Source organism: Castor canadensis, chromosome 4 (assembly GCF_047511655.1).
Source record: "Castor canadensis chromosome 4, mCasCan1.hap1v2, whole genome shotgun sequence".
Classification (NCBI taxonomy): Eukaryota; Metazoa; Chordata; class Mammalia; order Rodentia; family Castoridae; genus Castor; species Castor canadensis.
Genome location: NC_133389.1, coordinates 163,200,428 through 163,216,722, shown reverse-complemented (window position 1 = coordinate 163,216,722; position 16,295 = coordinate 163,200,428). Strand labels below are relative to the sequence as shown.

The 16,295-nt window shown below is 35.8% G+C and overlaps 1 protein-coding gene across 3 annotated transcripts in view; it reads left to right on the top strand.

Moving 5' to 3' along the window:
- Positions 1–16,295, top strand: part of Bard1 (BRCA1 associated RING domain 1) — an 88,534-nt gene that overhangs the window by 57,444 nt on the left and 14,795 nt on the right. For all 3 annotated transcript variants that reach the window (XM_020151781.2, XM_020151780.2, XM_074071659.1), the window contains 3 exons: positions 6,489–6,597; positions 11,214–11,346; positions 11,887–11,979. In XM_020151781.2, coding sequence (XP_020007370.1) covers positions 6,489–6,597; positions 11,214–11,346; positions 11,887–11,979 — 335 coding nt within the window. The remainder of the gene's footprint in view (positions 1–6,488; positions 6,598–11,213; positions 11,347–11,886; positions 11,980–16,295) is intronic.

Sequence of the window (16,295 nt, the reverse complement as noted above, 5' to 3'; positions counted from 1 at the left end):
TTGGATAGCAAAACACAGTAACTTGGGAACACTCACATTTTCTGTCAAGGTTTTAAAATTTAAAATCTTCACTCATATGTTTAAAGGTTTTATATGAAACATATTTTCCAAACTGGATTTAAAGTCACAGGTTTAGGGCAGGAGTACATTACAGGAAAAAAAAAGTGATAAAATCCACCAATGTACCATGCTGTAGAGGAAAAAAATAATCATAAAAATAACTTCTTGGTCTATGATCATGTAAAATGTTTCAATAACCATAAAACATAGAAGTTTTAGAATCATTATGAAGTATATTATTGATATATAATTATTATTATTTTTTTTTATATTTTATTATTTATTCTAGATGAGTTAATATTTATTTCCAACTGGATAAAACCAAATACAATTACATCCATGCACACAGTTAACTTCTTTCCCAATATGTAATTTATAACAACATGTAGGACAGCCAAGGTTTTAGAATTTAATTAGTACAAAAGAATGCACAGCAATCCCTCAAATGGTTATTAGGTAAACTGCATTTGGGTTGGTAGTATTTGGGTTGGTAGTATTGCTCAGTGGTAGAGCACCTGCCTAGTACGTGCCATGGGTTCCATCCCTGGGGGTGGGGGGGAGGTGCTGTTATGAATTAATTGCATTTGCCTCTACTTACTCTAGTTTAAAAATTACTCTTACCTGCCAGGCACTGGTGGCTCATGCCTGTAAGCTAGTCTGGAGGAAGATATCAGGAGGACTGAGGTTCAAAGCCAGCCTGGGCAAATAGTTTGAGAAACCCGATTTTGAAAATACCCAACACAAAAAAGGGTTGGTTGGTAGAGTGGCTCAAATGGTAAGAGCGCCTGCCTAGCAAGCATGAGGTATTGAGTTCAAACCCCAGTACTGCCAAAAAAAAAAAAATTACTCTTACCCATAAAGGAAATGTCACTTCACTTTGCTTTATTCAAAAAACAAAAAAGTTATCTGAACTATTAGCTTATTTTATCTCTATAATCACACACTTACAATTTACCTAATATGCTACAGTTGCTGGTAAGAGCTCCCAAACTCAGCTTAATCTCAACTTTCTTTCTTTCAAACTCTCATCTACATACAAACTTTCATGGTCTTGAGAGTCTCAAAAGGATTTACTGCTTGAAATCTTTTCATGAGTATAAATCACTGGATTTTACTTAATACATTGTTAAGAACTCGTGTAAATGCCACAATGTACACCCACCCAGCACAACAATAAAGGGGAAAAATGAAAAATGAAATACATTTTTAAAACTCACTGTTTTTTCAGAGGTAAACAATCCAGCAGGTGGCTCACGCCTACAATCCTAGCTACTCACGAGGCAGAGATCAGGAGGATCTCAGATCTGAAGCCAGCCCTGGCAATAGTTCTTGAGATCCTACCTCAAAAAAAAACTCATTACAATGTAGGCCCTGAGTTCAAGCCCTAGTACCGAAAAAAGCAAAACAAAACAACAAAAAAAGCCAATCTACCAGACCTAAGGATGGTCCAAAGTCCTCCAAGACAACCTTTTATATTAAAAACACCTTTACATCAAATGTCAACTTTTCACTCCTATTAACATAAAATTCAAACCAATTCAACTACTTTTAGCATTACCCATCCAGGCAGTCACAGACCTTAATTCATATTTGTGTAGTATCCATTACCTAGGTTGAGAATTTTCCTCATACATTCTTTCTTTCCCCTCCTTGAAAAGGCTTATGGTCTGCTTAGTTTTCTTCATCAAATTCTCCATGAATACCCTAAAATACTCATTTTCTCCAAGTGTCTCCATCTTCCCCTCATATCTTGACAAGACAGTACGGAGATGCTGGTAGGTATCTGGCAGCAGGTCTAAGATATAAGGTGGACTATTCTTTAGTGCCAGTTTTGGGTTCTGACACAACCGCACCACCTAATAAAATGTCTATGAAAGGCTTGCGCAGTTTCCAATAAAGTAGGCATCCAATACATGTTAGGTCCCTCCCCATTTCCATACAACTTGACCAGGCTTATCTTGTCCATAAGCTTCCAGCACTTCTCCACCATCTTCTTGTCCACGGTGCCCGGCGGGTGCGGGCTGAGGTGGTGGTGGTGGTGGTGGTGCGGCTGGAAGGCGTCCTTCATAAGCCCGATCAGGCCGCCCGCGCCCGAACCCCCGGAGCCGCCGCCGCCCCCGGCGCCAGAGCTCTTTTTCACGTTGCCGGCCATGGCCCGGGTAAGGTCGGGGGCACAGCGGGTTGGCCGGCTCCGCTCGAGTGTGCCCACAGCTCCCGGCAAGCTGCTGCCAAGTTTCCGCGCCCGCCTCCATTCCCTCTCCCCATCCTGATATATAATTATTTGGAACTTATTGAATTGTAAGAGATTTTCTTTGATAAGGCATTAAAAGATCTGAACTGTCAGAAGTGGTACTTATGAAAGGTATTAGTATATTGTCATGAACTGCATGTAAGTTCAGTTAAGGTATTGACATTTTCCTATGTTCTGAAAATATTTTTAGTTATATTGATGTTTCATTGATCCAAATAGTTTTACTAGTAGACACATGTGTCTTTACATTTCCACGGCTGCAAGCTGTCTTTCTCTCTAATGTCCATTCCTTTATTTCTTTTTCATCTGCTGATCATGTTGTATTTGGCCTCTGCACATGATAGAAGGCTGCCTTCCATCAGATCCATACATCCTCCTCAGGCCTTGCATGGTCATCCACACTAGGCCACTTAATAGTCCTGGATGCAGGGCCAGTTCATTTGTCAGTGTGTATTCTTTACTCTCCTTGAAGTCCATCTCATATTTCACCTCATTACTTACGCTTTCATTCTATCAGTTTGATACTTATTTGTTAAATATATATTTGTTCTCAGTAGGATTATAGGCAAGGAAAGTGTTTTCTAAGTCCCACATAACCTTCAAAATACCTGATTTGAGTCTTATGAGTCTTAAGGCTTTAGGTTTTATGCTAGAAAATAGAGAACATATGTATTGAGAAAAAAATCATTCTGTGTTGTCCCTTTATAATCTAGTCTAATAAAATATCAAATTGTTGATGTCTGTTTTGAGTTCATGATATTGTAGCAAATCTTAAAACAAAACAAAACCTTCCTTTTGCAGTGATGGAGAATAAATTACCACCATCTTCAGTTAGCAGTCACATTGATAGTACCTGATGTATGTGACAAAATGTTACTCTTCTTGCACATTGTACCTACTTTTTTACAAAGGGAAAAGCTAACCCAAGTATTAGTCCATTCAAATGTCATTATAGAAGAAAGCATGGTTTTTGAGCTTATGTCTCTCAGGTCTGTGACCTCTGTGCTTCATGACAGCACAGAAAACCTTACATGTGCCCCATCTTATCTTGCTATGTTTTTTTCCTCTCTCATTTTCTACATGTAAACTCATTATCTAATTCCACACATAAGTGGTTGATGACAAAGCAGAAACAACATAACAGGTTCCCTAGCCAGTGAAGCAGGACTGGGCTTCACTGATTATCTTTCCACCTGTAGCATATGTAACATGCTACTCTCTGGTTTTTAGCAATACAGGAGGGTAAGTATTCAATAAATTTATGTAAGCAGAGGCCATCCATAATCTAAGTGGAGGAACCACATACTTTAAGACCATGTGAGATAGTAAGTTTTGTGTAGTAAGGATCCTAATGTAAATTGAAATCTTGCTAGGCATTTTATGAAGCACTTTTTTAGAAGACAAGAGCATCACACCATTGTTTCACTGTTTTTTCTTTGTTGAACGTCCTGACTAACTGATGGTGGTACATTGAGAAGTACTTCTTCTTATCTATTAGCATTTTTTTTCATCTTGCCATAGTGGACTCTTACTTGTATTTGTGTGAAATAACTATGCTAATGTCACTAGTTACTGTGCATTAAAGTGTACTTGATTGGGCTCATATATTTTTTTGAGGTATAAAATCAGTTTGTCCTTGTTAAAACCTCTATGTGTATAGTGATTGCTTGATAATGTATAGTATGACTTTTTTGGTTCATTTTTGCACTTGGCTTAAGAACTAGAATATTGGTTCCTCGACTCAGATTTCTAGTTTTGATTGTTACTTATGGCATACGTGTGTGAGGAGGTGGTATAGTTGGTATGTGAGCATAATGTGTATGAAATTGGGAAATACCGAATAGATGAGATTCATCTTGGAATGCCCTGGTTTTTGTCTGACTAAATGTAAACAGTGACTTGTGTCCTTTGTTGTAAATCAGTAAGCTGAAATAGAATTGATTGCTTTTTTACTTTGGCTAGAAAAGTACTGTTGCCAGAGGAAGGTAAATGGTGCGGACCTGGGCACAAAGGGGAATAGGCAAAGACAAACTTGTCAGTGTTTGTCCTGCACTTCCAAAGAAGAAAGAGCACCTGACCTGATAGTCATGAGTAATAGTCATTAAAGAGACATTTGCTGTGGGTCATTTCTTATCTTAATCCACTAACTTTTTTCCCACTATGCCATAAAAATAACTTCACAAAGGTCGTTGATTACCTCTAAACCCAGGAGAGGCTTGTATCCCTCATGTGTGTGACCTCTGTGCTTCATCAAACAGAATTGACACTTTCCTCCTGCCTCTTCCCCTGATGTTTCATCCTGCTTCCTTTTGGACCTTTCTCTATTCAATATAACTTATAAAATTGTATTATATCATGTTTATTTTCATACCTTGTTTAACACTTTGTATTTTCACATGGATTTTTTTTTTTTTCCTACCTTTGGCAGTGTTGGGATTCAAGCCCGAGGCCTTGTGTGTACTTAGCCAGTGCTTCACCACTGAACTATTACCCCGGCCCTCATGTGAACTTAATGGTCATTATGTAGATCTATCATAATCCTAAAAACCATAGAAATTATAAGAGATGCTCATTTTGAAAAGTCATTGACAAAAAATAAATAAAAAAAACCTTCTATGTAAACAACAGGGAGCTACCTATTTTCCAGGCTCCCTGTCCATCTCTAGGGGCAGCTTTTCCTTTCTCTCTAATAAATCCTACCTTGTGTGCCCCCCAAAAAAAAAAGAAAGAAAAAAATCTATACCCAGCCTAAGTGATTTGTGTTTTAAAGCAGCAGAAAGATTTTCTTAGATTGATGAGGGCCTGGGAAATACATCATATCATAAATAGAAATGAAACAATCCCTTCACAAGACCCTGGGTTGCTGGGTGCTTAATCAGAAAAACAGATATAGTATGTGTGGGGGGCATTAGTAGGAGGGAGAAGGGTGAATGAAGGAGATGAAGGTATGAAGGTGAGGGTATGTGGTAGATGGACCTCATATACTTATATGAAATGGAACAAAGAAACCTCTTGTAATTGCTTTAAGTGGGGAGGGGAGGGGGTTGTTGGGGAGAAAGGATGGGATGATCTGACCAAAGTACACCATAAGCCTAATCGGAAGTGTCACTATGAATCTCCGCCACCCCCCCATAATAATATATATAATGAATATATCCTAATAAAAACTTTTTATAATAAAAAAGAAAGGTTGTTGTCATACTATTAATATATTAAAATTATACTTTGATGAGGTGGAGATTTGGCTCAAGCAGTAGAGTGCCTGCTTTGTAAGCATTAAGTTCAAATCCAAGTCCCATTTAAAGAAAAAAAAAAAGAAATCATATTTTGAAACCATATATAAGGAGGAGGAATAGCAGACCAAAGAATTTTAGTTTTATCAAGTTATTTATAATTTAAGCCTAAGGATGGACAATATTGAATATTACTGGAATGTACATGGAAAATGTGACCTTAGGTTATTAAAAACTGTTTCTCTGTTTTCTTATCTATAATATAACTGTGTGATCTCTAAAGTCTTTTCCAGTGTAACATTCTGTGATGTGACTCAGTACATGTTGAGAAATCTGCAACAGATTGTTCTCTGTACCACAATAGCTTGTTTTCTAATGGCTCTGATTATTATAGATTAGAGTACATGAAATGTTAATTTTTAAAATACTGTGTTCACTACTTTATTAAAGTATTTGTCATGTGGCATAATTTTCCTTCTAATGGATCTAAATGCCTGTCCTGTGAATTTTTATAATTTTGTATTTTTTTAAACAGACAATAGAGCCTACAATAGTTATAGTAAATGATTTGTCTTTACATTTGAAAACATCTTATACATAAAGATTAATAATTAGGAACCACAATAATTAAGAGCCATAATTTAAAATATGAATCTGAAAACAGAGAAATACAGAATTTTAAAAAATTCTTATTTAAGTTTTTAATTAATGATATTCTCTGTAATGATCTGGTGTCAAATTAAAATTTCACATCTTTTCTCCATTGAATTCAGCACCTTTTGATGCTAAATACTTGAGCCTACTGTGAGTTTGACTCATTTATTTTATTTAAAATTGTATATTATTAAGGACATTGAGAAACTTGTCCCACTACTGCATCCATGTTGTTAAGAATCAAGTCACACATTTTACTTACTTAAGCTCATCTGTATTTATTTTAACAGTAACATATTTGGTCTGCGGCCGGTGGATTATGCAGAGAGTGAAAATATGAAGTCATTATTGCTGCTACCAGAGAATAGTGAATCATCTTCAACTAGCCATTGCTCGGTAGTAAGTATGGATTTAGCTTTGGGACATTTATATCTTTTATTGAAATTGGTTATGAAAGGAACATAATGGAAGAATTTCCAGTTAGTAAATTGCTTTCATTCACCAAACAATTATTGAGCATTTCCTGAGTGTTAGCTTCTGTGGATGATTCAAAGACATAATCAGCATAAAACTATAAAGACATAGTTATTGAAACCTTCTTACAGATATTTTAGGCAGCATTCATATAACAGTGAATATGACTGATAGAACTCTCATTTCAAGGAACATACCTGCTAGTGAAAAGTAGAAGAGTCGGGCAAACTAATATAAAAGAAATAATTTCAGAAGCTTATAAATTAGTTAGGTTGAGGTGGTAGGTTTCTGAAAGGGCACTGCATTAGTCAAGGCTGTGGAGATGGGCCTTGAAAGAACTGATTGGAATTGACACCTGAATGCTGAGAGGAGGCACCCCGGTGGCCATCTAGAGGACCTAGTGTAGAGGCCCCCCAGTGGATGAGGCAGATATGGTAGAAGGTTAGAAAGAAGTTCTATTGCTGGAGGCCAGTGTCTGAGAATAATGGGAAATCATTGAAAGGATTAAAAGCAAGGGAATGAAATGATGTTTTTTTTGTTTTGTTTTTTTTGCTTTAGATTATTCACTGTTTCTGCCTCACAAAAGAGAGATTGTAGGGTGTGGGCAAGAGTGAAGTAGTGAGATTACTTAGGATTGTGACAGGAGAAGGATACCAATATGGCTTGGAGTCAGGGATTCAGCATTAGAGGTTATAAGAAGTAATGAAGTTCAGTATATATGGTTGGGTTAATGCCAGCAGGGCTTTTGGATTTTATGTGACCATAGTAATAGATGGTGGTGCCATTTGCCAATAAATGGCAGTAGTCCTCTATGCCAGTTTCATGTCTACTAATGGAGATGTTCAATAGGTGGTTGCATATTTGAGCCTGGAGCTTAGGAGAGAGGTACAAGCTATAGTTAAATTGGGAAGCAGTCCTCTTCCTTAGGAACCTGTAGCTTAGTGAGGAATACAGATATAAAAATTTTACTACACTTTATAATAAATTTATAATAGAAGCTATAAAATGTACAGTAGAATCAGAGAAGGAGAAAGGTAATTTCAGGAGGGGTCAGGAAGAACTTCACAGAGAAGGTGGCTAAGTCCTTGAGGGTAAGAGTTTTAACAGGGTCTCTGCATATAACAAGTGCTTAAAGACAATTTATGATTTTTTCTTTTTTTTGGGTGGTACTTGGGTTTGAACACAGCTTCATGCTTGCTAAGGCAGATGCTCTACCACTTAAGCCACTCCATCAGCCCTTTGTTTTCGGGTATATTTTTGAGATAGGGTCTCACCTTTTGCTGAGACTGACCTTGAACCATGATCCTCCTGATTAGCTAGGATTACAGATGCGAACCCGACTCAATTTATTATCTTAAAGTAAAGGAAATCCTAATGTAAGAAATCTCCGTATTTGGTTTATTCAGCAGTTAGTGATTGTACCAAGAACCCAAATTGTTTATGTTTAGTTAGCATCCTTGATTTGGTGGCTCTGCCCTTACAGTTCCATGTGTGACTGACCAGCTGAAAAAGAGGTACTAAAGCCTTTCTGCAAACTTCCCTTGTCTTATTGGTCAGAACTGCTCACAAATGGGTTTTCTTATACCCTAAGGTTGGAGATAAGAGCTGTCCTTAAAGGGTAGGTACCTGAACAGAGTTGGGCTTCTGTTAGTATGAAGGAAAGGAAGAATCACTGTCTACTCTTACTAGTTACATTCAAATCTAAGGAACACTGTTCAGAGGAAAGGCAGCATAAAGGACTTTAGAAACTCTAGTAACTATAAGATTAAGTGTGAGAGGAGCAGAAAGTATGTTAAAGTGGGATTCAAGATAAAAGGCTAAGTTGGGATCAGCTTGTGAAAGACCTTGACTTCCCTGATGGGGAGTTAGACTTAATGGGGCACTCAGTATATCTTTCACTAGAGCCGGATAGTTTAGTGGATAGTTGGGGTTAGAAGAGACTGAGCCTGGACGGGAGGCATGAAATGGTGAGGCCCGGAATTAATTAGTGATGTGGGTAGAGAGAAGAGGTGGGGCTTGAGAGAGGATGGGGAGGGAGAGGAGGGAAGAGATGTAAGGGAGAGGGATAGACTGACTAAATTCTAGCAACTGCTCAGATAGAGGAATGGCCTGAGCTGAGGCTAATCCCAGGAGCCTTCTTGTCTGGGAAGGGCAGTGCAGTAGTGATTATGCACTTAAGATAATGGAGGAAGCTTGAGTTACTTAAAATTTCATGCGATCATAGGTGCTATCATGAGATAGTTACCTTTACACCTTGAAACCCCTTTATCTCCTGCTTAGACTTTGTCCTTATAAATGTGCTCCAAATTACAGTTTTGTAAAAGAACTTAAGGAGAACCTAGAAGTCAGCAGTTTAATTTCTTTCTTTTAAAAGTGAGAAAATGGAGACCTAGAGAGATTGTGATTTGCCCAGGGTTATTAACCAGACATTAAAATTTTTTGTTAACGGATCAGTTAGAACTCAAATTTCTTAAGTCATAAGTTATTTCTCATTCATTTCCACCATACTTAATAACTATAAATCGGTACTTATTTTATTCATTTGTACTTAAACTCTTGACAGAACAGAGCATATCTAAGTTATCATTTGCCAGTGTTCCTTTTATGGAAAAACTGAAGAAGGATTATTTTAAACGTTTCAGAAATAAAGATATATTTATGGTATTCTTGGAGTCCAAAGATTGCAGTGCCCTTAAGAAAAGAAGAGTTTTTTTATTATGAAATATGAGATACCTTTACTTTTGGTGTGTCCTTTGACATGGCCTGTGAATATCATTGCTTATCACATGCATGGTTGATTATGGCTAAGGAAAAGCTCATGATAACAAGTATTTCCAAGTTGAAAGGGTAGTTTATTTACAATCTTTAAGATGTGAACTTTGGGATGTGGTCCCTTCCCAGCCAATACCAGACTCCCTTTCACTCACTCTTTTTCAGCCATGTGGGCTGTCTAGCTGTGTCTTGAGTCCACCAAATATGCTTCATCTCAGGTCCTCAGCACTAATTTTTCTCTGCCAGAAACAGCTGTGGGGAGCCAGGTGCTCCCCTGGCTTGTTTCCTTGCACCCTTCAGATATGAATGTGTCACTGTCTTAAATAGCAGCCTCCTAATGCTGGTCTCTGTTCTGTTTTCCCCTACTGCTGATCATCTGACAGCAAATGTTTTTATTTTGTGTTTTTTTCTTCCCAATTAAAATATACGTGTTGTGAGGGGGGACTGATTGTCTTGTCTACTATAGTAGCCCTGGCACAGAGAACAGTGTGGCAGGTACTAAGTGCTCAGTGTACGTTGTGTACATTGATTGCACAAGTGAGGAGAGTGCTGTGTGGGGTGCATACTTGCCCCTGAAACAAGCACACATGCTTCTGCTGAGTCTAGAATCATGTCTCTGTGATCTTAGCTGTTCTGAGGAGGCACTTCAGGTGTGCAGAAGGAAAGGGATGATAGGTAGGTTGGGTTTGAATTCCTCTGCCTCCCATTCATAATTCTTGTTTATTTCAAGTAGTGGTTAATGGCTGTTGGAGGCACTGCTTTGAGTTTCAGAAGCAACCACTGATTTTAACTAAAAAACTGCTCGCAGTTTTGGGATTTCTCTTCCCCATGATTCCTTTGGAGCAGCATCCATTAACTAATAATTTAACAAACAGTACCAACATTAAATTATTAAGTAGGAGATCATTTAATGCTAATGAACACAATATCTAATCTCTGTAAAATCTTTGTTAGAGCACTTCTTGCCTTCTCATCAGCAGCATGGATTTCTCTCTATATGTGTATCTAATCTCCTAACTTTTGATTTCTCTTGTTTGTTTCATCTAGAGTTTACTGTTTCAATGATAAAAATTTGTTTTCTTTGGGTTCAGTTCTGGTCCCGAAGTCTCAGTGTTTTTACTGTTTATTTTATTTATTTATTTATTGTGTTAGTGGGGTTTGAACTCAAGGTCTACACCAGCCCTTTTTAGTGAAAGTTTTTTTTGAGATAGGACTTTGAGAACTATTTGCCCTGGCTGGCTTGGAACCGAGATCCTCCTGATCTCTGCCTCCTGAGTAGCTAGGATTACAGGTGTGAGCCACTGTCACCTGGCTAGTGTTTTTATTTTTCAGATCATCTCAGTTAAAACTAAATAGGTCAGTTTTTTTTTTTAACTATTAGAATGAGTTAGTGGAGGAGGCATAGGAAATTGATCATTTTAAGTGGATGTTTTAAATTACTTATGGAAAAAAGGCTTACTGACAACAGGAGGAGGTTGTAAAACTCTGCAGAGATCCAGTTTAGCACCAAGGAAACAGATTCCCTGGGTATAGAGAGCTATCCCAATTATGTTTTCTTGGGAAGAAAATAAAGAAACAGAAAAAATAGATAGTCAAATGCATTGAAAATGAAAGTTCTGAGTGCAGAATGAATAGGAATTATTGACAGATAATTAATAGAGTAAGGTAAGTAATGAAACTCAACCTTCTGTTCAGTGAAGGTTTGTTGAACATCTCTTTCTAGTCTTTAAATGTTTTTACCACAGTGGCATCTCCTTTTCCACTAACAGGTGAACACTGGGCAGCGTAGGAATGAACCGCTTGTGCTTATTGGTAGTGGGCTTTCTTCAGAACAGCAGAAAATGCTCAGTGAGCTTGCAATAATTCTGAAGGCCAAAAAATGTGCTGAGTTTGACAGTGCAGGTAAGGATTTTGTCTTTTTGTTAGCAAAACATTTAAAAAAAGAAAGAAAGATTTACTTAGCTCTCCTTTTGGAGAACTACCTTTAATAATTTATATTTGTTTTTACCATTGGAATATGGCTATATACTTTTCATTTTGTAATAAATAAATTGCTTATAGGCTTAATGTAGTTAGAATATGTAAAACTTAAATCCTTATACATATTTCAGGACAAAATAGTATGTCAAAAGAATAAATTTATAAGTTTTCTAATGACAAATTGGAGTGTAATGGCATAATTCCTCAGTATAATTTCAAAATAACAGAAAAATTTGTGTTCATGAATGTAGCTTTAAGATATATCGTTTATGGTCTGATTTTTTTCATGTTGATAACCAGGTTAGTGAATGGTACTAAATATACTTATACTTAAATGTAAAAATTGTAACTTTTGAAGTATAAGCTAATAAAATAGACTAACTGGTTATAGAAAGTAGGCTAGTTAGAGAATTGTTTTGGTTTATATTTCTGGTTTTTCTTACTGCTTGTTTTGTGTCTTAGTAACTCATGTCATTGTTCCTGGTGACGAGGTTCAAAGTACTCTGAAGTGTATGCTTGGGATTCTCAATGGATGCTGGGTCCTGAAGTTTGATTGTAAGTATTGGGTTTGGGAGAACTATACAGGGAATTAATATGAGTAGTTAGTGCAGGTAGTCTCCACAATTATTTATGGAACTTTTGCTAATTTTCTTATCCCTTCTTAGTCACTATATTTTCAAAAAGATTCTCATATCAATGGTATCATTTTGATACTCTTATTAAATGTGTACAATTGTGTTCTGATTTTAAGGGCGTTTTTTTCTACAATACCAACTATTTTAATAAAAAGTAAATGGAGTTTATTGTTGACTTAGCAGTCCTTATTACTGTTAAATGACATGTATAACAATATATACATGTTTTAAAAACTCTGAATGTTAGGTCAATGAAATAAAATTAGTTACTGCTTTCCTTTTAGGATTTGTAAATTGCCTTTATAACACCTTTTTGCTTTCTTAGCTAACTCAATATTTCTAGGCAGTTGTTGGGAAATTTATACTACCTGTGCTACCCAATCTGAGGTGACTACACCACCTGTTAAGTTATTCTCCACTAAAGATATATCCCTGTTCCCTGTTGGCAGTCACACACAGACCTGCTGTCGACATTCCTTGCTGGCATTTGTGGGTTTTTCTTAACCTTGGATTCACTTGGGACTTAAAGTAAAAGGAGAACTCATAACTAGTTACTTTCTGTTCCTCAATATTTTTATATTCTATTCCTGAAGTATTTGCTTTTAATATAATAGCTGACGTGGGACAGGGGATTGACCTATTTTTGTTACCTAGTTTAGAAAAGATTAGTGGCTACAAAGGAGTAGCACAAGGGAGTGTTGTGATAGTTGAGGGTCTTGGTGGAAGTGGTGGCTATGATGCTCATGTGATAAAATTTCATAGATCTATGTGTATACACATACACATTAATGCATATATTGTTCTGGATTGTATCGATATCAGTTTACAGAGCTTATGCTAAAATTGTATAAGATGTTAACATTGGACCTGGAGAACAGGTGCATGGGACATCTGTATATTTCTTTGCTATTTCTTATGACTGTAATTATTTCAAAATAAAAAGTTAAAAAGACTAGTGGGTATACTTAAAGTTTCTTTTGAAGAAGCAATGATGGATTAAAATTTGTTTTAAAACTGTTTTATGGCTTTGTGCTTTGAAAGTTTTATGGTGGAATGCTTGATTTATCAAGGTCTTAATTGTATTATCCATTTAATCTGTACTTTGAGGTTGATTTGGTTTGAAAAGATTTTCTTTCAGCAATCTATATTCACATGCTTTTTAAATACAGCTCCACATCTTTGTTAAGGTGCCTATTCTCCACTGATACAATTGGATCCTGCTAAGTAGCTTGACTGCCAGTACCATTCCATCTGTTCTCATCAGCCTCTGTTATTAGTCCCTCCTAGTTAAGACCCATGTGAGAAATATGATAAATAAATAATTGGACTGATTAACAATTTACATTGGAAAAAAATTTTTCTGTTTACAAGTCTTTTTTTTAAACTTTCTTTTCTCTTCCAAATCTGTAGGAAATCTTACTAAGCCACAGAGTTTAAAAAACTCACTGAGATAGCTTAATGGCTGTGGATTATTTTATCACACCTGTGCCAGAAATCTTGTCAGTAGTTATAAGAAGAGATAGACTTTTATAACAATAAGGTTTCAGTAATAAAGAAACCATGTGAAGTTTTGAGTGTTAAGTTGCTTGTAACTTAACTTTGAGTCTAGTTTTTGAGATTGTGCTGAACTGGCATTTGATTACATATACAGGCTACATGATTTATGTCCATAAAATGTACCTTCTTTTGGGAAGGTGAGTTTTGTTGTTTTAATGGGTTGGCCATGCCATTTTTATAGAATCACTGATGGATTCAAGCTGACTTAATAGTGTGCTATTAGGTGATTCTCACAGTAGTGTATAACATCTTCTATTATCAGTGGTTCTTTAAGGATAAAGGATGGATTGAATCTCATTGAAGTTCATATCCTCATATTTTCTAATAGAGTCCAAAGAGAAACAGGTTCAAGGTTTGAGGCAATTACTTTAAATAGTTAATGGGTTTATGAAAAGAAGGCAAGAACTCCCAAGTACCTTCTTTCCTGATAGAGATTTTTCATAGTTTGTTCTTAATGTCAAGGATTTCACTTTGATTTCAAAGTTGTTCAGAGAAGTTAAAAACTACTTGAACATCATCTATATTAAAGAAAGATAAAGTGGACCAAAGCTTTCAAAATTAATTATGAAGATTTAGACTTACTAAAACTAGGTCTTCTGTTTGAGTGTAGTCATTAGCTTGATAGTAGACAAAACATTACTTGATCAACTACTAAGAAACTTTAATGTGAACTACTTATAGGATTTTCCATAAACTAAATAGATCCACAGTAATTTTAATTAAATTTTCTCTGTAGATTATTGACTCATTTTACAAATTAACAAAAAGAATTATACTTGAGAAGTTTTCATCTAGTAGATGTAAATTTAATTGTTGGAAGTTTTCTGTTTAGCTGGATGTGGTGCACACACCTGTAAATCCTATCACTCTGGAAGCTGAGGTAGGAAGATTGCAAGTTCAAGGTGAGGTTGGGCTATATACCCTCCCACTACCCCCAAAATTTTCCATTTAAAAGTGTTTTGTCTTAATTGGTTAGTAGTTCTTATTTTTTTAATTATATTTGTAGATTATATTAGAATGCCACAGTTAATAGAGTTACAAAATTTGTGAGGGGCTGTGGATGTAGCCCAATGGTAAAGGGCCTGTGTTCAATCCCCAGTGCCACTAAAAAATTAGACGGAAAAGATCAAATTTTTAGTGAGACTCTGCCTCAATCCTAGTTTTGATACTAATTCCTTATGGGCAACTAATAACCACCCTTGTATAAGAATTAATGTTGGTAATTAAACATGACTGTAATGGAAGAATAGAAGATGTATAAATAATCTTTTAGAGAGAATGTGAGCAGTGAAACTGCATCCTAATGATGCAAAGTAACCTTCTTTAGTATACCACTTTCAAAATTTCTTTTAGTGTAATCTCTTTTGTAAAACATGTAATTCTGCATCCTCATTCCTCATTTCTTTGTGAAGGGAGAGCGATGCAAAGTAACCTTCTTTAGTATACCACTTTCAAAATTTCTTTTAGTGTAATCTCTTTTGTAAAACATGTAATTCTGCATCCTCATTCCTCATTTCTTTGTGAAGGGAGAGCAGATGGCTGCCATATTTTCTTTAATAATCTCTCTCCCCCCTTTCTCATCTAAGTTTAAATAAAATTTCAGCTGTGGAATTACAGCACATAAAGGAATGGCTGAGGAATGTGCCAGACATTTTATACTGGACCTCTGACTGTGAACTGGAGAAGGGCCAGCTAGGGTGGTTTTCATTTGTACTTTTGTTGTAGTTGAGGAGAGAAGGTCCCTAAAAGACAGTATGACATCATTGGTTTATAGTAACGTCATAATCAGGCTAATAAATTCATTGTTTTCTATTTGCTTGCTTGTTTAAATGGCTACAAAGAGTGCTATGGAATTTTAAAGATAAATGTAATTTTTATTCTGTTCAGTAAACTTTGTTAATTATCAAAACATAGGTAGATATGCTATAAATGTTTCTATAAAGTAAGATTGATTTGTCAACTTCACTCATACCAAAGGCAAATCAAAGATCTCCATCAAAGATTCTCTAGGAATAAGATAATTATTTGATGTCATAGTCTCATGTTTTAGAAGTTACCCTAAGTAAATATCACAGAGGAAAGAAATTCATGTTGTTGTTTCTAATAGCAAGAAGTACAAATAGGGAAAGAAATTCACATTGTTGTTTCTAATAGCGAGAAGTACAAATGGGGAGAATAATCTAAGTATGAGAGAACTAAGATTCTGAAATGCTTAAAGCTATTCTCTGAAAAAAATTCTTATTTTTATATAAGTAAGACTAAAGAATTATGAAAGTATTTCAGTTTTAAAAATAAAATCACTATATCTTCACTTTTAGGAACGTATAAGTGTACATATTCATAAAGAAAAAAAAATCCACAAGAAAACAGTTGTAGGTTGGTGGGTTACTGAAGAGGCCAGTTAGTTTTTAACAATTTTATAAATGACATGTGTATGTTTGATTAAATTCAAGTTCTCTATGAATAAATTCAAAATGCCAAATTCTAGTGTCAGAAAATATGTTTTCTCTTTCATCTTTTCCAAAGATTAGTTGGTCAGCTAAGGGCTTTGATCTTAACAAGAGAAATTAGAACTTAGGGATGTAAATATCTCAGCCTGATTTGCCAGATCTGTTGTACTTGCTATGCAGACCTGTGAAGTACATTAGAATATAATAATTGTCCTAATCAGATGAGAAA